The following is a 20,590-nucleotide window of genomic DNA, read 5'->3' as shown; positions in this document are numbered from 1 at the left end:
GAAGAGCAATGTTGGGCTCGGAGTATTCGATATCAGACTGGATTGAGGTTGTAAGCCGCTGTGAATGCGACAAAGCTACAGGAGCAGTGTAAGGTGAGGTTGATGCCGCTTTGAAGCGATCCAACTTGAAGCACGCTATTTCACAGCTTGGCGAGTCATCTAAATGAGGGAAGATGCCACTCCGAAATTCTCCTCCACGCAACACATCAACTGGACACTTATTCCCATCCCCAATCATCTTCCCGGACCGTGGCCACGCTCAAATTTTGTCAGGACATTCTTTACGATCAGATGAATCTTTTGATCTGCTTATTCTGTGGTTTCACCACCGCGTTGTTGAGATACTTGGGGTCAAATTCTCAGAGGGGGGCCGCATTCTCCCCTGCTTCGAGAAATGCAAAACGGTAGCCTTGAAGGTAGTTCGCAACCTCACAACTCTACCGTTGAATTAGGTTCGCCATTGTTGTCCCCACGACTGCTATACTTGAATAATTTTACTAATTGTGTGATTGTGTTATAGATCAAGCATTACCTCAGTTTACCAAGCCAGAAGATGTTGGACAGGAACATGAGGCTGGACCGCCAGCGAAAAAGCGGAAACTTGCAGACACGACTGCCACTTCGAAGACATTGCCTCGACCAATATCACCCCCTTGGAAAAGGATCGCTGTTGATGGACCAACTTCTTTCGTCGAGGGTGGGAGAAGGAAATCGTCACGAACCAATACCATTCCTTTGGAGCTCCAGCCACAATCAGCAACGAGACGGACACGAGCAGCCGCGCACAAGGTCGATGAGGGCAGAAGTACATTGGCGCGGCATTCGTATGGTGGATCCTCGAACCACACAAAACATGAAAAGGGCGCTGAGAGGAGAACGATGGCTGCTGTTAGACCTGCGCAAAGTGGACCAGGTAGACCCTCCGGTTTGAAAGAGCCTACGAGGAGTACATCCGCTCGACGAAATGATGCTTCCAAAATTGAAAGCTCACCGGTTCAAGGGACTAAGAGCACTGTCACACAACACTTCCGAGATGCCAATGGTGATACTTCGACTGAGCAACAACATTCTACACAACAACTTTTAAGCCCAGAAAGAGGCCAACGTCAACCGACTTCACTGATATCGCAACTTCACGAACCACTTATTAGCTTTAACAGGAAGATAGGCCCACAGTCACGTGACGAGGACGACCAGCTTAACGGACCAGGAGCCGCCGAAAAGTCGCCCAAGAGCAGGTTGCAAAAGATCAAATTCACAGTGCGGATGCCGTCGATCGTTGTCCAAACTCCTGCGAATATCCCGCTGCCGAAACGCTACACCACATTTCGCGATTTTCTAGAGCAAGACGAACTGGAGCCTAAAACTGGCGACGGAGTCTTAACACCCCGCCAGGTGGTTAGAGAGGCACAAGTTCGCAAGAAGGTTGAGGTTGCTCAGCGTTTAGGTGGACAATTTGACAAAGAGCTACAACAGGCCTTGCCAGAGCGGCAAAAGGAGCCAAATCGGCAACATTTCCACCATGACCATCTCCTCGCACACGCCTTACATTTTCGAAGGCTTCTTCACAATGAGCACCTGAAGCACAAATCAAATGCAAAAAGAATCGCTCACGAAGCTGCAAAGATCGTTCGTGCCAATATACCCAAGTCCGCCGAAGAGGTCGAGCAGGAGCAGATTGATCTAGAGGCAGCCAAATACCGGCAGGTTGTGAAAGACATATCACGTTTCTGGGCCTTGGTCGAAGTCGAAGTGAATAAGATTCGACAAGCTGAAATTGATGCTCTTGATCAGGCTCGTAAATTGCGGGAATTCAATGAACAAGTAGAAAAGCATACCCAGATGCTGGCACCGAAGCAGAATGCGGACCTACTAGGTATTTCAGACGATGAAAGTGATCAATCAGGAGACTCCACAGACGACACTGTGGAAAGTTCAAACGAGGAGGATGAGGACAACATGTCAAGCAGCGACTCTTCGAGCGAGGCTGATGGCAATGCCAACGATGCAGATGCTTCATTGACAGCGGAACAGCTCCGTGAGAAGTATGCGAGCTTGCCCAAAGCACTGGAACCCTCTGTGGGCAGCGATACAGCTGCACATATTAATGCAGAGCCTGTGCAAGCTAGCGTCAGAATTGCCAAACCCATGATTCTAGAAGAGGTTGACAATGCTCTTCTTGATAGTGACTCTGAGTCAATCGGCACTAACGACGGTGAAGACTCGGATACTGAAAATTCTGATCGGAGTGATACAGCCGAGGAGACGGAGGAGGAAGATGAAGAACCTGCGACATTGCGTTCCCTTTTCGGACCTACCGACCTCAGCGAGCTTGCCAGCCCTGCACCTATCTTGAGCGTGGAGCAATATGAAAGACACGTGATAGGCGATGACAACCAACCGCTCGAACGAGAAGATGCTGCGCGCTCCATGCCAGAGGTTACTTCGCAAATTGTACAGGTAGAGCCGCTTACCTCAGTGGCCAAGGTTGACGTCATGTCGACCCCTGCCATCGAGTTTCCGACAGACGAGCACAATAGCATCGGACCCAGTACTCCCGTCTCACCACACACGTCAGTCACCAAAGCTTCGGATGGAGACTCTTTCACGTCAAGTGACGCGCGTGCTGACAGTCAACGGCCTGTCACGCCGTTAAAATCAAACATACCACGTATCAAGACCCCTGTGCCATCCTTGCTGCGCGGTGTTCTTCGAGAGTATCAGCATGAAGGGCTCGACTGGTTGGCCAACCTCTATTCGAATCACCGTAATGGCATCCTTGCTGACGAAATGGGGCTGGGAAAAACCATTCAAAGCATTGCACTCCTCGCTCATCTCGCTACCGAGCATCATATTTGGGGTCCCCACCTCATCATAGTTCCTTCAAGTGTAATACTCAATTGGGAAATGGAGTTCAAGAAGTTCTGTCCAGGCTTCAAAGTCTTAACCTACTATGGAAGCCAGGCTGAACGACAACAGAAGCGGCGAGGCTGGATGGACAATGATCTTTGGCATGTCGTCGTAACCTCATATCAACTAGTCGTTCAAGATCATAAGAATTTCAAAAGACGCAATTGGCACTACATGATACTTGACGAAGCTCACAACATCAAGAACTTCCGTTCTCAGAGATGGCAGACTATGCTTACGTTCAAGACACGTGCTCGACTCCTGCTAACCGGAACTCCTTTACAAAACAATCTCACCGAGTTGTGGTCCTTGCTTTTTTTCTTGAGACCTACAGACATGGCAGAGGATGAAGATGAAGCATTTGCTGGTCTGAGCGACTTTTCCGATTGGTTCAGGAAGCCGGTCGATCAAATACTGGACCAAGGAAGAGACACCATGGATGATGAAGCGCGGGACCAAGTAACAAAGCTACACAAAGTTATCCGTCCTTATCTGCTTCGACGTCTGAAGGCCGACGTTGAGAAACAAATGCCGGCCAAATACGAACATGTTGAGCTGTGTCGCCTCTCGAAGCGTCAACGTCAGCTATATGATGGTTTCATGTCGATGGCAAAGACGCGAGAGACACTCGCTTCCGGCAATTACCTTTCCATCATCAATTGTTTGATGCAGCTGCGGAAGGTGTGCAACCATCCAGATCTCTTCGAGACACGACCTGTGACGACTTCATTCGCCATGTCCAAACCTGCAGTGGCCGAGTTTGAGGTCAACGATTTCCTATTTCGACGCAAACTGCTTTCTGGCTGGGATCAGAAGGCAAACTTGGACTTTTTGCGGTTGGCCCCAATCTCAAACGAGAACAAATCTGCTGTTGAGGTTTTGGAGAGCTCAAGAATAATGGCTTTTTCGCAGCTTGAAGCTCTTCGATTAGTACAGCAACAGCGTCTGGGATTGGTCAAGCAATATCCTCATACTTCGATTTCTGGAGCGTTGGCTTCTTTGGAGAGTATTGGTAGACATGACCGAATGGCTGAGCTTGGGCACAGCCTCTATCAAGAGTATTTCCACCATCGGGCAAAGCCTCTCTATGGAACTGGTCTAATATCTCGGCTATCTATCGAAACGACAAGTACGGCACTTTCACCGTGTTCGGACGAGAAGTCCTTTCCACGCTTCTGGGAGCTGAGCACACCTTCTGCGAGATTAGATCTGGTACAAAGCGTTCAGCATCGAGCCACTGTAATGCAACCTCTAATACGAAGATTCGGTTGCATTACTCCCGCTGTTGTCGCCACGGATCTAGCCAGCAGGTTCTTGTCCGAAGAAGGAACAATGGCTGTACGAGAGGCTCCTGAGCTATGGATTCAAGACCCCTTCCACGAGGCACGAACACGTCTATCTATCGCCTTCCCAGATAAGCGATTGCTGCAGTACGACTGTGGAAAACTGCAGCGTCTGGACAAGCTCCTGAGAGAACTCCAAGCTGGTGGGCACAGAGCTTTGATATTCACCCAGATGACAAAGGTCTTGGACATTCTCGAACAGTTCCTTAATATTCATGGCCATCGATACTTGCGACTTGACGGCTCGACCAAAATTGAGCAGCGACAAATCCTGACCGAACGCTTCAATAACGATACCCAGTTTCTCGCCTTCATCCTCTCCTCTCGTTCTGGAGGTCTCGGCATCAACCTTACCGGTGCAGATACCGTGATTTTCTACGATCTCGATTGGAATCCTGCAATGGACAAGCAATGTCAAGACCGTTGTCATAGGATCGGTCAGACCAGGGATGTTCACATTTACCGGTTCGTTTCAGAGCACACGATCGAGTCCAACATCTTGCGCAAGTCAAACCAGAAGCGTATGCTTGACGACGTTGTTATTCAAGAAGGTGACTTTACCACAGACTACTTCAACAAGCTCAGTGTTCGTGATATGCTTGGTGATGACATTGGCGGCATTGATCAAGATGCTAGCGCTGCCCTCGACAAGGTGCTTGGTTCTGCGAAAGGCGGATTGGGTGCTGTGCTTGAAACAGCCGAAGATCAAGAGGACGTTGTCGCTGCGAAACTAGCTGAGCGAGAAGATAGACACGCCGATGATGGTGACTTTGATGAGAAAGTCGTCTCGCACGAAACGAGCGCAACTCCCAGGACTCCAGGAGCACAAACTCCACGCGAGGATACGTTGGTCAACGGGACCGGTAACATTGTTGCTCGAGTTCCTCACCTCAATCGAGCAGTGCGTGATCTGGACGAGTGGGTCCTAGAATCAATGGTCCGATGGAAGAACGAAGAGCTCGGTGAGATCAAAGCTGGGACTTTGGCAACAGCAACGCGGGATAGGAGATCCAAGAAGAGGAAAGCCGGTGAACATCGAGTCAAGAGGGCTAGATGATTGCCTTTGGTCGAGCAGAGGCCAGATCTGGAGCACGTTGGATCCGTGCCCTTGTCTAATTGTGTATGATACTGTTCCATTAGTAGACCACTGCATTGCATGCGGAGGCGTTCGCTACCGATCCGAGGCACGAAGAGCATGCTTCCAATATGAGCAGATTATGAAATTCCTTGCATGCCTTTACAGTTAAATTAGGTTATTGACAGCTACATGGTGGCTGGAAGTCCTGACCCAAATGCCACAACAGTCCAGTAGTCCAGCCGACTTCTTAACTCAAATCCCATGGTGTTGAATCCCCTTATCTCGGTTACTTAATCCCGCCGTTAGGGATGGGGATTGCAGTGCCTTTCCGGGATGTCATCCGCTGCACCGAATAGACATTGATCTCGATACACGATATACGAGCGGTAGCTTTATGCACGTGAAAATGACGTACAGGGCTGTCCGTTATACCTGAGGATGTAATACCCTTTCCTGACAATCATATATCCCGTCACTGTATGCCAGCGCAAGCGGCGAGGGAGATCGTGAGTGCCAATTAATCCATTGTGCATGGTCATCAACTATATTTGGGCAGGAGACTGAAAGCGAGCGAGTGCTCTTTCCCTTTGGCTTGAGTAGAGACATCTCGAAGGACAGTCTGGTGTATTTTCTTGTTCTACTCACTTTGAATGGCTTTCATCTCCTCTCGTGATTGACTGGATAAGATCATACGAGGTTCAGTACGTTTTTATGTTTCTTTCTGGCGGGTTCACTGTGTCTCTTCATCATGTACCTCTTAATTGACTCATCAAGAGAGCAGATCAGTCACAGCCGCAAGTATGGCAAAGGGAAAGTTCTCCGATCTGCCTCTGTCTATGGACAAGCCGGTCGAATGTCCCTACTCCGTACGTCCTATCTAGGCCTGTTCCTAGCATCTCTTCCTACACGAAGAACAAGCCCACCATCCACCTCCTCCTCCTCCTTCATGACCAGCATGGCCGAGCAGAACACGGTGCTCTACTACCGGCTCATCCTCGACCACCTCACGGAGATGTTCTCCGTTATCTACACCCCGACCGAGGGTGACGCGATCGAGAACTACTCGCGCCTGTTCCGCCAGCCTCACTGAGCCGGAGCAGGTGGAGAGGAATCTGTCCCGGTTTGCCGGCCCGGAGGATATCGATTATATCGTCGTGAGTGATGGGGAGGAGATTCTGGGGATTGGTGATCAGGGCGTAGGCGGGGTGTTGATCGCGGTGGCGAAGTTGGTGCTCATGACGGCTTGTGCGGGCATTCATCCCAACAGGACGTTGCCGGTCGTGCTGGATACGGGAACTGATAATCAGAATCTGTTGACTGATGAGCTCTACTTGGGCTTGAAGAGGCCGAGGGTGAGAGGGAGGGAGTATGATGAGTTTGTGGGCAGGTTTGTGCAGGGGGCGAGAAAGCGGTATCCTAATGCTTATATTCATTTTGAGGATTTTGGGCTGGAGAATGCAAGGAGGATTCTCGATCGGTATCGGCCTCATATCGCGTGCTTCAACGATGATATCCAGGGCACGGGTTGTGTTACTCTGGCAGCTATCATGGCTGCATTGCATGTCAGTGGTGTCAAGCTTACGGACATGAGGATGCTGGTGTTTGGATCTGGGTCTGCAGGGATGGGAATTGCAGATCAGGTCAGAGATGCTGTTGCTACGGAAAGTGATAAGACTAAGGAAGAGGCTGCAAAACAAATATGGTGAGGCCTGAAGGGTGCTTTCATGTTGACACCTAACAAATAGTATAGGTGCGTCGACAAACCGGGACTGCTTCTCGATTCTCAGGGTGACGGCCTCACCACAGCACAAAAGCCATTTGCTCGCAAAGCCTCAGAGTGGGGGGAGAGCAAGGACACCAAGAACCTACAGGCGATCATCAGAGAAGTCAAGCCACACGTGCTCATTGGAACTTCAACCCGGTCCAAGTCCTTCACGAAAGAAGTCGTACAAGAAATGGCATCACACGTCGATCGACCCATCATCTTCCCGCTCAGCAATCCAACCAGACTCCATGAAGCAGATCCGAAGGACATATATGAATGGACGGACGGCAAAGCGCTCATTGCGACAGGAAGTCCCTTTCCACCCGTCAAACACAAGGGCAAAGAGTATGAAGTGGCCGAATGTAACAACTCGACTTGTTTCCCGGGCATCGGTCTTGGAGCTGTTCTGTCAAGATCGAGGTTGCTGAGCGACAAGATGCTGGTGGCTGCCGTGAAGGCTTTGGCTGCGCAGAGCCCGGCATTGAAGGATCCCAATCGGGGCTTGCTGCCAGATGTGACGGAGGTGAGGGAGATTAGTGTCAAGATTGCTATGGCTGTTATCAAAACTGCTGTGGATGAGGGACATGCACAAAGAGAGGATATCCCAAAGGATGACGGAGAGTTGGAGGAATGGGTTAGAGTGCAGATGTGGGAGGCCAAGTATCGGGAATTAGTTCCAGCAAAGAAGTAGGTCGCAAAAGCAGGTGGTAAGCCATGAAAAGGCGCACAAAACCCGTAAAATGTAGGTACACAAGGAGTCATACTGGCTACAGGTTGACCCGTATAAGGTCGCTCCAGTATGAACTATGAAGGTCCATTGAAATTTAGTCTTGCAACATTCTCAACGCCGGTCATCAATGTCCCGTGAGACAAAGAGTCCTAGTCTCGGTCCTTCCCAGCTCCAGCAGACGTAGACGTAAGACACGACGTACGAGAGCCATGACTTCGGAACGAAGAGCTTGTGGAAAGAGTCCCTGGAAGAGGTGCAAGCAGCTGGAATGGATTGTTGCGTGGAATGAATGGACAGTACGATGTTTGAAAGGCAGGAACAAGCGCACTTGCCTTGCCTATAAGGACGGTTACTGGAGGATGCGACGAAGTGAATGAAGTAGAAATTCAAGTAAAGTAGACGGCCGATGCATCTTACTCTCCCAGCTGACCTGGGCGAGAGGTGAGAGGCTCGGAGCTGCCAATTCATGTAGTATGATACACTTCTCTCGGCCACCAACAACCTCTATGAAGCATGTAGACGATAGTTGTTGTACTGTGTATGTTTCACATCTCATATTGAGGCAGACGGTAGAGGACATATACTGGCCAGTTGAATATAAGTTAGTCTTACCCTCAGCCTAGGAGCCCTCTCGTGCACTGAGAGCTGGGGGCCTAGGCTTTAGGAAAAACAGCTGCCATGAACGACTACGTTAGCACTGTGATTCCCAACCAGCCTCGGCTATCTTGAGTTTTCGGTCCTGTTGGGATCGCATCTCCTGTTCTGAATCAACTTCAAATTCCCTTGCTGACAACAAACAATCGACGTACCTGCTCAACCGTACCCTGCATTACATATCTTGTGACAAGGACGGACTGGCCTTGGCCCAGCCTTAGTGCGCGGGCGATGGCTTGATTCTCGACGCTGGGATTCCACTGCGGCTCGACGATGAAGACGCGATTCGCCACTGTGAGATTCAAGCTTTTCCATGCTTCTCAGCTTACCGAGATGTGCGCAGAGCTTTAGCACTTACCCGAATGCACCTGTGCCAGTCGTCATGATGAGCACTGGCGTCTCACGCGTTCGAGCGAAATCATCGAGAATCTTCTGACGGGTTGGCAGTGGACATTCGCCATCAATACGTTTGAAGGAAATCAAATGCTGGTTGAGGTGCTTTGCGATCAAATCTAGGGTCCTCGTCCAGCAGGAAAAGATTATGCTTCGATATGTTAGAACCAAAAAGATCTGTCAAATCTACCGACTTCGTACGACTTGCCTTTTCGTCCTCAGTAAGTCTTGTTGTACGTCAAATATAAGTGCAGCCATCTTTGAAGAATGACCCCCAAAGCGGAAATAGTTATCCTGGCGTCCCTCTTGTGCTGCAAAGCTCCCACCAGCTTGGAATTCAATCCCGGCAACGCTAGCAGTATCACATAGAGGGCATTGCGAGGGTAGGCGACCCTCATCATCGCCGTTTTCCTGGGCTTTCTCGTCTAAGCATTCTAGACATAAGACGTGGGCACAGCGTTCGGCATATGTCCGGTAGACTCGATTCGTGCCTAAGATAGGCATAGACTGTCTGCAAGAGGAGCATTTAATCTCACCGTTTTGTCCAACCGAGCAAAGGGCAGCCTCTTTTTCGTCTAGCAAGTCCCGCTTACTGGCCCACGAAAATGGACGCTGGAAAGTGCCGTGATTGCACAGGATTCGTAATTGAAGCTGTGCCTGAAACATTCCAAACAGGCTTTTCTTGTGGGCTTCGTCAGCGTTTTGTCGAATTGCCCGAATCATGATTTTCTTGGTCTGTTCGTATTGCTCTCGTTCTTCTCTTGTAAATTCAATGACGCGGATGCTGTCTTGCTGGTCTGGTAGATGAATCAAGTCCTTGGTACGGCGCAGACAGAGGGAATCCATAAGCAGACGTAGCCGCTCGCAGGCCGAAGTACGACCATTTCCACCTTGCTCAAAGGGTATCACGATGAATCTCCGAAATGTGGCCATACTGTCAAAGGGAGCTACTCGAATAAAGGTAAACAGTGTGCCGATATCCTCCAACCGATTCTGAATAGGCGTGCCTGTTAAGCACCAGCGCGAATTTGCATGCAGTTTGGAAACACTTTGGTAGAAAGTAGTGGACCGTCGACGTATAGTGTGAGCTTCAGTAATCGTAAGTCTGGATATCTAAAACCTTCTATTGTTTGGGGATAAGACGAGGGGTCAACAGATTGTTGCTAGGTTTTGTGTTCTCTGCTCCAGCCCAACAGTGATGCAAAGATGCCTGGCATCTTGATGCCCACCCTACTGCTATTGCGTCGACAAGTCGGGTTTTGACACTCCCTACGGGTGACAACTTGACAGCGGTCAAATACTCTTGCAATTTTGTGCTTTGGCGGTGCAAAAATAGGTGAATCAGAGACCACAAAACCCGGCAATGATTCTGTTGACCCCAGCCTTGAGAAGGGGCAGTGAGGAATGCGCGGTTTGCATACCTTCATCGAGAACAACCCTGAACCATACAATCTCATGCATCGGGCTCTTCTTCGCTGCGAGGTCAACTGCGAGGGTGTGGTAAGTAGTCAGAACAATATCTGAATCTCCAATGATAGTGGGTATTCTCTCGCGCTTGTGCCCGTGATATTTTATGGTTTTGATGGTGCCGTCCAGATGTCTGGTGACAGAGCGTTAAACTTAAACAAAAGTCGAATGCGGCAGGTGATGAACTCACGTGTCAATCTCTGATTGCCAACTGTTCAGCAGTACTGGCATTCTTCTCAGCCTCTGCACAAATTCAGGAGACAGTTACATTCGAAACCACCCACAGGCTGAGGAAACAACCACCAACGTAGCTCGAGATATCGGTTTTCTGGCCCACTCTTCGTTTGACAAAGCCGCAGTGCCATTGCTTGCCCAGTGGTGAGCATTTTCCAAAGTCTTCGTAACTAGCGACAGGATAGAAAGCGACTTGCCCATGCCCATTTCATCCGCAAGAACGCCTCCTCCAGTTTCCGAAGGCATAACTGGTGATATGGCGTTTGTGATCGCATGGCGGTAACTGCAAGAGTAACTGGTGAGAGCTGTACAATGAGTAGTCAAAAGTTGCACGCTTACCTGACGTGACCATCCGACTCCACGCGGCGCCATAGAGAGAATTCAGGTGACACTGGACCACACTCCCTCTGCATCAAATACGATAAAGCTTCTTCCTGATGTCTGAATGGTCCCAAGTCAGCTGAAGTGAAGATAGAAGGCAAAGCATATACACTAATGTTGAATGAAAATGAGCCAAGCAGGGAAACCATTGCGAAGGACCAACCACGATGACACATGTAACTTAAAGATGAGCATTAGGGACTCACTGAAGTAGGGGTGTCCTGAGTCTAGTGTCTCCAATCATTCGTGTCAAATGTGAGCTTCTCTTCAAGGTAGCATATACGTTAGAGACAGTTTCTTGGAACTGCAAGGTGTCGTCGCCTTGCAACACGCTTTCACCAATTCCCTTTGGACTGAGATCCACGTGTTGAGCTTCCAAACCAGGAAACGTTAGGACGTGAGGATTCTCGTATGTAGATCCCGGGCTTCGCTGATCAGGGTCCTGCAGATAAATTCTGCCAGCAGAAAGATGGTGACCGACTTCCTTGTAAGACTCTTTCGATCCATAAACGTTGATGTTGATACGTAAAGAAGCATCGTTTGCTTTGGTAGCCTTGCGTATGACATCGTACAACGATGTCGAATCTACTAGCGCCTCCAGGTGGATGGATGGTAGACTAAGCAGTCCATTGAGGATCTTTGCTGTACGGGTGTCCAGGAGTGCGAATTCAGCGCCATCTGGGAACGACAGGTAGACTCGATCCGAAGAACTCTGTATCTCAAAAATATAGTTTCTAGCATTCTTGGATATATTGTCTGCATGAAGCTTGGTATTGATCTGTGACATGTCTCCCACAAGTTTGACGGCCGTGCGGTAGATCTAAAGCAGGAATTAGTATTTCTGGTATGAACAGGAAGACATCGGTATATGAAAAGCGTTTAGAAGGCCAGGATGACATACCATCCCATAACAGAGCTCTCTTGAAGGCCCATTTAGGGAGTGTTCAGAGGTCACACTATGGGCACCAATTTCCAGGGTAACCGACAACCCTTCGTCCGAGGGCCCATATTGCGCAGCCCAGGCTTCGATGTCATATCCCGCGGAGAGGAAAGCATTAGATGCGGGTTCTGACTGGCTCAGGTCCAGGTCGAGGTCGTCGAGTGTACTATCTGCATTGAGCAATAAACTCCCCAGGTCCCATGATTGATCGGCTAGCACAGGTTCGTCGCTGAGAAGATGTTAGAACGACGCGGCGACGAGGAGTAGCAACGATTTTGACCTAAACTTATTGTCTTGGTGGCATTCTAGAATAGCCCTTTGCCAGTAATCGTCTGCAGGGTCGTTGCCATGGTTCAGTATTCGCTTAAGCGATGTCATGCTAACTTGCGGTGCCTCTTTTCAGGTGGAGAGAGCTGCGGAGTCGGGTGCGGAGGTCCAACGCTACCCAAACTAACCATTTTGCAACAGAACTTCTATTTGGCGGTCCTAGGACATTCGGCCCTCTTAAGTCGCAGCGTCTTGAATAATGTGAAGGCAGTAGGGTGCCTCGAAGCTGCCTTGAGCATTTGACGCTTGATCGATGCAATCTCCGAACAATCATCGTTGCGTCGAGGGTAAGCAGTGGCTGAGCGACAAAGCGCAGCCTTGCGCTCGCAGTTCGAGCCTTGCCTTGATGGAGTACCGCATATTGGTCAGGCTCACTGCCAATTTGCCTTACGGTTCAGTGTTCTTCTTAGCCTCTATCAATCATGAATTGTGTTTATCATGAAAGAGCCTTCGCAACTCGGTCAGCTGTGCTGCAAAATTCTGGTGTTGAATTCAGTGAAGGCGGGTCCGCAAGACTTTTTCAAGCTTTGTACGATGTTTGTCTCAGACGATAGCTTTCGCTTGATTCTATCGAATTTCAAGAAACGTCTCACACAAAAAGAGCAGGATGACTTCCAGTTCGCAACCTTGGACGACGTACGGCTGGAGATGGCTCGCATTCAACGAGAACAGGCTACTAGAAAAGAGATGATGAACATGCCTCGGATTCAGTCTTTCCTCGAAGCCATGGAACAGTTCGGCAAAGTGATCGAGGTTTTCCTGAATACGTCAGAGTTCGTGGCCTTCATCTGGGGGCCTATGAAGTTTGTCCTGCAGGTATGGCAACAGCCCCAAGCACCAGAACGCCGCTGTAGTAGCATGTAAGAGAAGCATGGCTGCCTCTGACGCTTTATCTTGGGGGATCATTCAGAGTCTCGCCATCCACGTTGAATAACCCCTAGACCTTCCCACATTGATGTTCCCGATGCTTGAGATGGATGCGTCGAGCTGACCGCTCTTTGTGCTCTAGGTAGCGAGCACTTGGGCCGAATCCTTTGACATCCTACTCGGCGCCTATGAGCAGATTGGAAATCAAATCCCTCTACTGCAGCAATTTCAAGCGGTTTTTGATAAGAGCCCGCACATGAGAAGAGTCCTGGAGATGATATACTTTGATATCCTCGAATTTCACAAGCGTGCAATACGATTCTTTTCCGGCCCTGGTAGGGATTGGTTGTCGCTCTTTACGCAGCGGACGTACATGGCTGACATACTATGGCACAGTTTGGCGTCAAGTATTCCGCTCTGCATGGAAAGACTTCAAGACCAGATTCCAGCACATCTTGGACGGGTTACGCCAACACAGCGAACTGCTTGAGAGCCAAGCGAATCTACTTCACATCCAACAATATCGGGCCGATAGATTGGCTATGCTTGATCGTTTAGACAATATGGAAGAAGCCCAGCGCCAGGAAAACTACGTCACGATTATGAACTGGGTCTTTGGCGCGAACACGAAGTCGGACCACGATTTTGCATGCGCGGCGCGTAGTGAATACCCGGAGAGCGGGCGCTGGATTCTGAGGAATTCCAAGCTCCAAAATTGGAAAGAAGCTGACACGCCCGTATCCTCTATATTGTGGCTGAATGGAATACCCGGCGCAGGTATGTGACTTTGCTGATGAAAGACGTGGCAACTGCGCACAGGGTCTCACTCTAAGTAGGCAAAACCGTCCTTGCCTCTGTTATCATTGAGAGCTGTCTGCATGCCACAACGTCTACGACTAGCTTTTTCTACTGCAAAGACGGTGATTCGGACAAGAACTGCTTCCTTTCAATTCTGAAAGGCCTGTTGAGCCAGCTTATTTTTCATTGTCGTCATTTGATTCCTTTCTGCTACGACAAATACCTGGCCAGCGGTGAGTTGACCCTAGTCTCCACAAGTCTGGCAAAACAGCTTTTGGAATTGTTTTGCCAGGAGATTCACAAGCAATGTATCATTATTGATGGGTTGGACGAATGCAAGGAGTCGGAGCGGAAATCGATTCTACAATTCTTTACCTCAGTGATAGATCGATACGATCTGAAGGAACCAGGAAGAATACGTGTGCTATTCATCAGCCAGGTTGAGAACGACATCGAGAAGGCTCTCTCCGCCGCAGAAGTCATAGCTCTTGAACCCTCAGACAACGAAAATGACATCAGGTCGTTTGTGCTCAAGGAGACCAAGGAGATCCAGCGGAAGCATGATCTCGACAATCACCAGGTTGATTATATAGTGGATTCTACTTGTAGAAGAGCAAAAGGTATTGATCCCCACGATCTGACTATAACGTACCTAAAACAAACTCACAGGGATGTTTTTGTTTGTCAAATTGGTCATGTCCAACCTGTATGCGCAACCTACACGGCAGCACCTCCAAGAGGAGATCAAGGTAACGAGATTCCCGCAGGGGCTCGAACAAGCGTAAGTCATATTGAAAGGCCTCTAATTCCCTATATTGTTTATTACCGTACTGTTGATGTGTTCGGCCAACCCCATGCGAAACTGGTCTTGGCTATTAATGATTAAGTTATGTCTGCAAGGCCTCCATTAGGCTCAAGCGACATAATTGACAGCGGCGCTTTCTACTCAGCTGACCAAGTATAGGTACCAGAGAATTCTGAGCCGCATAGCACATAACTCAACCCCTGCAGAGTGGACGATTGCAAGAAAGCTCCTTGGGTGGATGATTTGCGCCGTAAGGCCTCTGAAGTGGCATGAGATACAAGGAGCAATATCAATTGACCCAATTTCGCAAACTGTCAACTTTGATGATCGGAGACTGCGAATTCATATTCGCGATATCTGCGGATCTCTAATTGTATTGCGGCCTGGCGATAGGATCGAACTGGTTCACAGCACAGCCAAATTGTGAGTTTATGAGACGTCCCTGATGGAAGCATCCTGATTGAGCTTTTCTGCAGTTTTATTGCTAATACCGGCTACGTACGTACACCAATAGTTCAATGCGATCTTACGGCCCTGTGCATACAATATCTCACTTTCGAATGCTTCGATGACGATATCAGCCAAGAGAAACTCGTTGAATTTGCGATTGGAGGATACTTTGCGTTTCAGGACTACGCAGTTGCAAATTGGGCACATCACTTCCTTGCGATGATAGAAGCAGAGCAGTCTCACTCTGCTGCAGAGTCCGATATAGAGGAGACCATGGAGGAGCTCGGGAATGCACTCAATGACTTTACCGTAAAATTTCAGGAAGAGTTTGTCCAGGAAGAGATTGTGCACACTTCTGGGAAAGCTTGCAAAGCCTTTCAACAGCGCAATTTTCATGCAAGCCTACAATTGGTGTGGAATCATGTGGATCAGCACCAGAACAAGGGATTCGAGGCAAGAAACAATGTCAGTCTGGAAATCCTAGGCAAGGCCTTCGCCCGCAATAGAAAACTGCTCGAAGAGCTTACGTTCTCTACAAACTGCTCGTCCAACAGACAGAAGAATTTAGAATCCTTTTACGGCGACAAGCGATACAAATGTCCTAAACTTACCTGCTTCTATTTTCATGAAGGTTTCCAAGACGCAAAGTGCCGGGATCTACACAAGAACCGCCACGATCGCCCGTTTCAATGCACTTTCCCTAATTGTACAATGGTCGAGTTTGGGTTCAAGTCGTCAAAAGAAGTGGACAAGCACATGAAGGCCTACCATCCTGATGAGAACGATGAGGCAGTCACCTTTACGGCAGCAAATACGGTACGAGCCTCGACGCCATTCGCATGCTCTGTTTGCGAGAAAAGGTTTACTCGCGGCTTTGCTCTACGAAACCACATTCGAAGTCACAATGCTGAACGTCCATTCGCTTGCTCCTTGGGGTGCGGCAAGGCTTTTACGCGAGCTAACGATTGCAAAAGACACGAAAAAACCGTTCATGCGAGACGGTGAGGAGGCTGAATCCATATAAAATGCTATGATAGCACGCCAGAGTGGTAGGCTGTCAGCCTGGTATAAACTTGGAATTGAGAGGTTGTAGAAGAAGTCTGAGTGGAGATAGAAAACATGCGCACTTCGTGGTATGCAATGGGCGCTCTGCCACAAGACTAGGACCAGGCTTTGGGCTACAGCTCTGACAACATCTGTCTCTAGATTATCACCTTAATTGCTAGGAGATGTAGAGTCAATCATTTGTTTGTTCGCTGCTTTTGTCTCTGCACAGTTTTATTAATGTGAGCCTCCGTTGATGGTTTTGTCATTTATCCATCCAATGAGATTTGTGTAGCCATTTATTTGTTTGTTTGTTCATAGATGCATAAGTTGACATGCAAAAGGGGTAGCAGTGGTAACAGTAACGACGATGAGGTAACGGCAATGAGGTAACGGCAATGAGGTAACGGCAATGAGGTAACGGCAATGAGGTAACGGCAATGAGGTAACGGCAATGAGGTAACGGCAATGAGGTAACGGCAATGAGGTAACGGCAATGAGGTAACGGCAATGAGGTAACGGCAATGAGGTAACGGCAATGAGGTAACGGCAATGAGGTAACGGCAATGAGGTAACGGCAATGAGGTAACGGCAATGAGGTAACGGCAATGAGGTAACGGCAATGAGGTAACGGCAATGAGGTAACGGCAATGAGGTAACGGCAATGAGGTAACGGCAATGAGGTAACGGCAATGAGGTAACGGCAATGAGGTAACGGCAATGAGGTAACGGCAATGAGGTAACGGCAATGAGGTAACGGCAATGAGGTAACGGCAATGAGGTAACGGCAATGAGGTAACGGCAATGAGGTAACGGCAATGAGGTAACGGCAATGAGGTAACGGCAATGAGGTAACGGCAATGAGGTAACGGCAATGAGGTAACGGCAATGAGGTAACGGCAATGAGGTAACGGCAATGAGGTAACGGCAATGAGGTAACGGCAATGAGGTAACGGCAATGAGGTAACGGCAATGAGGTAACGGCAATGAGGTAACGGCAATGAGGTAACGGCAATGAGGTAACGGCAATGAGGTAACGGCAATGAGGTAACGGCAATGAGGTAACGGCAATGAGGTAACGGCAATGAGGTAACGGCAATGAGGTAACGGCAATGAGGTAACGGCAATGAGGTAGCAGTGAGCTAGTAAACTTGACGAGTTGGCATTCTTGTTACTAGTATAAAACCCAGCTGCAGGTTTTCTTCCTAGCTTAGTTTCTGCACAGTTACAACCTCCTAGGTATGCCTATAGATCCTCCGTAGTTTTGTGCTACACCCTTTCTGTAGCAGCAGTGAGGTAACGACGCAACCGACGATAAGAATAGCGCTACACTGCACTGCAATTTTAGCGTAGATGAAGACGAACTGCAACTTCAATTTTAGCGTATATTCTTACAGCACAGCCTGCGCTATGGCCCAAAAGGGCATTAGGGCAGGGCATAGCGTTAGCCAAGCATTCGGCCTTACGCGTACAGCCAAGTGCTCCATGAGCGCTATACCGCATCTAGTCTTAGGGCTAGAAGCTAGAGTAGGCTTGGCGCTCCGAGCGCTCATATCTCTCTACGCCTCCATAGCACTTAGATAGTTCATCCATCGCCTTACCACATAGTCATATAGTAGTTCATACGTAGCTATTTCGTGACTCTTCTGCTTCTATAGCACCCCTATACACTGTTCCACGGCCTTCCGTGTAACATAGATGAAGGCAAAACATCCAGCCTTAGGAGGAATGCACTACGTTGCTACTTGAATAATTAGTTCCGCTAGAAGTGCGGTTTAAACATGATGTTGCTCTGAAACAGAGTAAAGTAGTCAAACAAATAATATCAAAATACTCATGACATAGCAGTACCCACTCTATGCCAGGCCTAATGTAGTCATACTATCATAATATTTGTACCCAGAAATTTCTAAGCTTTAGTCTCTACTAGGTCATAGACATCTAAAATAAGTCCAAGCAAGTAGAACATCACATACTTTCAAGCTAGAAACCTTTTTCGAATATTCCCTGTGTTGCTGAATGATTGACCCTGCCTTATTGAGAGTAGCGTTGCCGCGATTTAGCATCATCATTTTGCTGCTAGCCATGGCCAATGAGTGCACGAGAAGATTTCCCTCAAGCACTGCAATTTTAGCATAAATGAGGGCGACATATTTCCCCCCTGAACATCCTTAGGGTGGCTAGCCAGCCCCACTGAAAACGGTCACTTTTGTGCTCTCAGGCCACTGAGGGCCAAGCCCGATCCAGGCTAATCACACTCTCCAACAGTAGCAAGGGTTGGTTTGACATCTGGCATGTCCACTCCGTTATTTTTGTACACGCGATATTACTATAGGAGTTTCAACTTCATCAAATTATGTTTATGTATAAAACTTAATGACCATATTCCCATCATCATAGGACGCTGTGAAATCCTGAAAATAACATCATTTGAGAGACATTTATTGGTGTTATCTACTGACCTGAAGAGGAATCTGGTACCTAATGTCTGGAGTGCTGGTCTGGAAGCAGTAGATTGAGTGCCTTGTCTGAACTAACATCTATTCAATAATACGAATAAGTAACCGGCTTCGATCTAGGCTCACGAAGCCGATGTGAAGTCCCCTCAAGGCTAACATTACTGTGCATGCCACCATAGGCATGCAAGCCTACGACGTACTAAGTAGGGTCTCAAAGCAAATTAGAACGCTGTACTTCACGGGCCGCAGGCTCCAGGCAGACTAGCAATCCTCTTTATCTACGCTAAAATTGCAGTGCAGTTGACCTTATGAGGGATCTAACCCTGCACTTTCAGTTGTACTAAGCTTTGCAGCTTAGTGCACCGCAGCGCAACGATAGAACGCAGCGCAACGATAGATTTTTTTAATTATTCGTACGGCCACACAAAACGCGCTCCCATTCAACGAAAAATGGCCGAATCCTATCAAGAAATTGAGGATAGAATTAATGATGCTATTTACGCATTAAACGAAGCCGAATTCCCTAATATCACGAAAACAGCGCGCCAATTCGACGTCCCTGAGCAGCGACTCCGAAGAAGATTCAAGGGCGTTCAAAATAAGATACAATGTGGGAGGAGTAATAAGAAGCTCAATAAGGACCAAGAGCTTGCTCTTTGATCACCTCTGATCATGCTCATGAGTGCTCACCCTGATCACCTCTGATCATTGCTCATGAGTGCTCACCCTGATCACCTCTGATCATTGCTCATGAGTGCTCACCCTGATCACCTCTGATCATTGCTCATGAGTGCTCACCCTGATCACCTCTGATCATTGCTCATGAGTGCTCACCCTGATCACCTCTGATCATTGCTCATGAGTGCTCACCCTGATCACCTCTGATCATTGCTCATGAGTGCTCACCCTGATCACCTCTGATCATTGCTCATGAGTGCTCACCCTGATCACCTCTGATCATTGCTCATGAGTGCTCACCCTGATCACCTCTGATCATTGCTCATGAGTGCTCACCCTGATCACCTCTGATCATTGCTCATGAGTGCTCACCCTGATCACCTCTGATCATTACGTTGTCCAGGTCTGACCTCGTGTGCAGTTCAGGGTCCAGTCCTGTCCAAGTCTGTCATAGTTCCTTCGCAGAGTGCCAGGCAGCTCTGTAGTGCCTGTCTGTGCTTGGCGTGTTCACGTGCTGTAACACTATCCCCTCCTCTTACTAGCTTAGTCCTATAAGCTAAAAGTATGTCTTTTAATTTCTTAGGATTTTGCAATTTCTCTTTTTATAATGCCTTTACCTGTTTACTATATTAGCAAACCTTCCTTTAATGTTTAGCGTTAGGCTTTATCTGAGAAGATAGCCTTCTAGGGTTGTTGTATTGTTATGCTATATTTAGTATATACTTATAATAAAGTAGTATGCCTTTTTTTTTTATATTTCTCAAAGTATTTATATTATATAGCGAAAGGTGTTCCTTATAATAAAAATTATTTAGAAAATAACTTCTAAAAGTTAAAGTTTAAGTAGACTTATTTAGAGGCTACTTATTCTTATATTATAATAAAGGCTATAAGTTTAGATTAATAGATTAAGTCTCTTTAAAAGGCTTAAGGCATAATAATTGCTTAAGAGGCTTATTCCTTAGAATAGGAAGAGCTTACTTAAGAGTTGTAATCTAATATTATTAGGGTTAGCGTCTTTAATAAGTAAGAGTTAACTACTCTAATATCTTTTTTGCCTAGTCTAGGTTCTAGTAATAATAATTTATAAGTGTCTTAAGGCTAAGGTTTATCTCTAGTTTCTATATGTTTTCTAAGTCTATATATCCTGATTATTTTATTAGGTAGTAAGGTTTTTTATTAATATCTTATTTATTTAAGACTTTCTTAATCTTATACTCTTAGTCTTAAGTTTCTTTATTTAGTTAGATTTCTATAAGTCTTATAT

At 47.8% G+C, this 20,590-nt stretch overlaps 4 protein-coding genes across 4 annotated transcripts; 3 read left to right on the top strand and 1 right to left on the bottom strand.

Moving 5' to 3' along the window:
- Positions 1 to 394: 394 nt before the first annotated feature.
- EPUS_05396 (uncharacterized protein) lies at positions 395 to 5,310 on the top strand (the record flags this gene model as incomplete). Its single annotated transcript, XM_007806266.1, has 2 exons — positions 395 to 452; positions 521 to 5,310. 2 exons carry the CDS (start codon positions 395 to 397, stop codon positions 5,308 to 5,310), a joined length of 4,848 nt encoding a protein of 1,615 aa, XP_007804457.1.
- Positions 5,311 to 6,079: 769 nt separating this feature from the next.
- Positions 6,080 to 7,787, top strand: EPUS_05395 (uncharacterized protein; the record flags this gene model as incomplete). Its single annotated transcript, XM_007806265.1, has 3 exons — positions 6,080 to 6,352; positions 6,432 to 7,033; positions 7,082 to 7,787. 3 exons carry the CDS (start codon positions 6,080 to 6,082, stop codon positions 7,785 to 7,787), a joined length of 1,581 nt encoding a protein of 526 aa, XP_007804456.1.
- Positions 7,788 to 8,517: 730 nt separating this feature from the next.
- EPUS_05394 (uncharacterized protein) lies at positions 8,518 to 12,273 on the bottom strand (the record flags this gene model as incomplete). The annotated part of the gene is made up of 11 exons (XM_007806264.1): positions 8,518 to 8,583; positions 8,636 to 8,786; positions 8,839 to 8,992; positions 9,068 to 9,961; positions 10,295 to 10,473; positions 10,531 to 10,564; positions 10,625 to 10,857; positions 10,914 to 11,015; positions 11,162 to 11,775; positions 11,857 to 12,124; positions 12,176 to 12,273. The coding sequence occupies 11 exons, from the start codon at positions 12,271 to 12,273 to the stop codon at positions 8,518 to 8,520; spliced, it is 2,793 nt and encodes a 930-aa protein (XP_007804455.1).
- A 387-nt stretch (positions 12,274 to 12,660) lies between these two features.
- Positions 12,661 to 16,147, top strand: EPUS_05393 (uncharacterized protein; the record flags this gene model as incomplete). Its single annotated transcript, XM_007806263.1, has 7 exons — positions 12,661 to 13,038; positions 13,232 to 13,424; positions 13,486 to 13,866; positions 13,926 to 14,507; positions 14,557 to 14,668; positions 14,852 to 15,115; positions 15,169 to 16,147. The coding sequence occupies 7 exons, from the start codon at positions 12,661 to 12,663 to the stop codon at positions 16,145 to 16,147; spliced, it is 2,889 nt and encodes a 962-aa protein (XP_007804454.1).
- Between the last annotated feature and the right edge of the window lie 4,443 nt (positions 16,148 to 20,590).

This window comes from Endocarpon pusillum, assembly GCF_000464535.1.
Source record: "Endocarpon pusillum Z07020 unplaced genomic scaffold scaffold5276, whole genome shotgun sequence".
NCBI lineage: Eukaryota > Fungi > Ascomycota > Eurotiomycetes > Verrucariales > Verrucariaceae > Endocarpon > Endocarpon pusillum.
The sequence above is the reverse complement of the archived record's forward strand: the minus strand, read 5'-3'. Positions and strand labels throughout refer to the sequence as shown.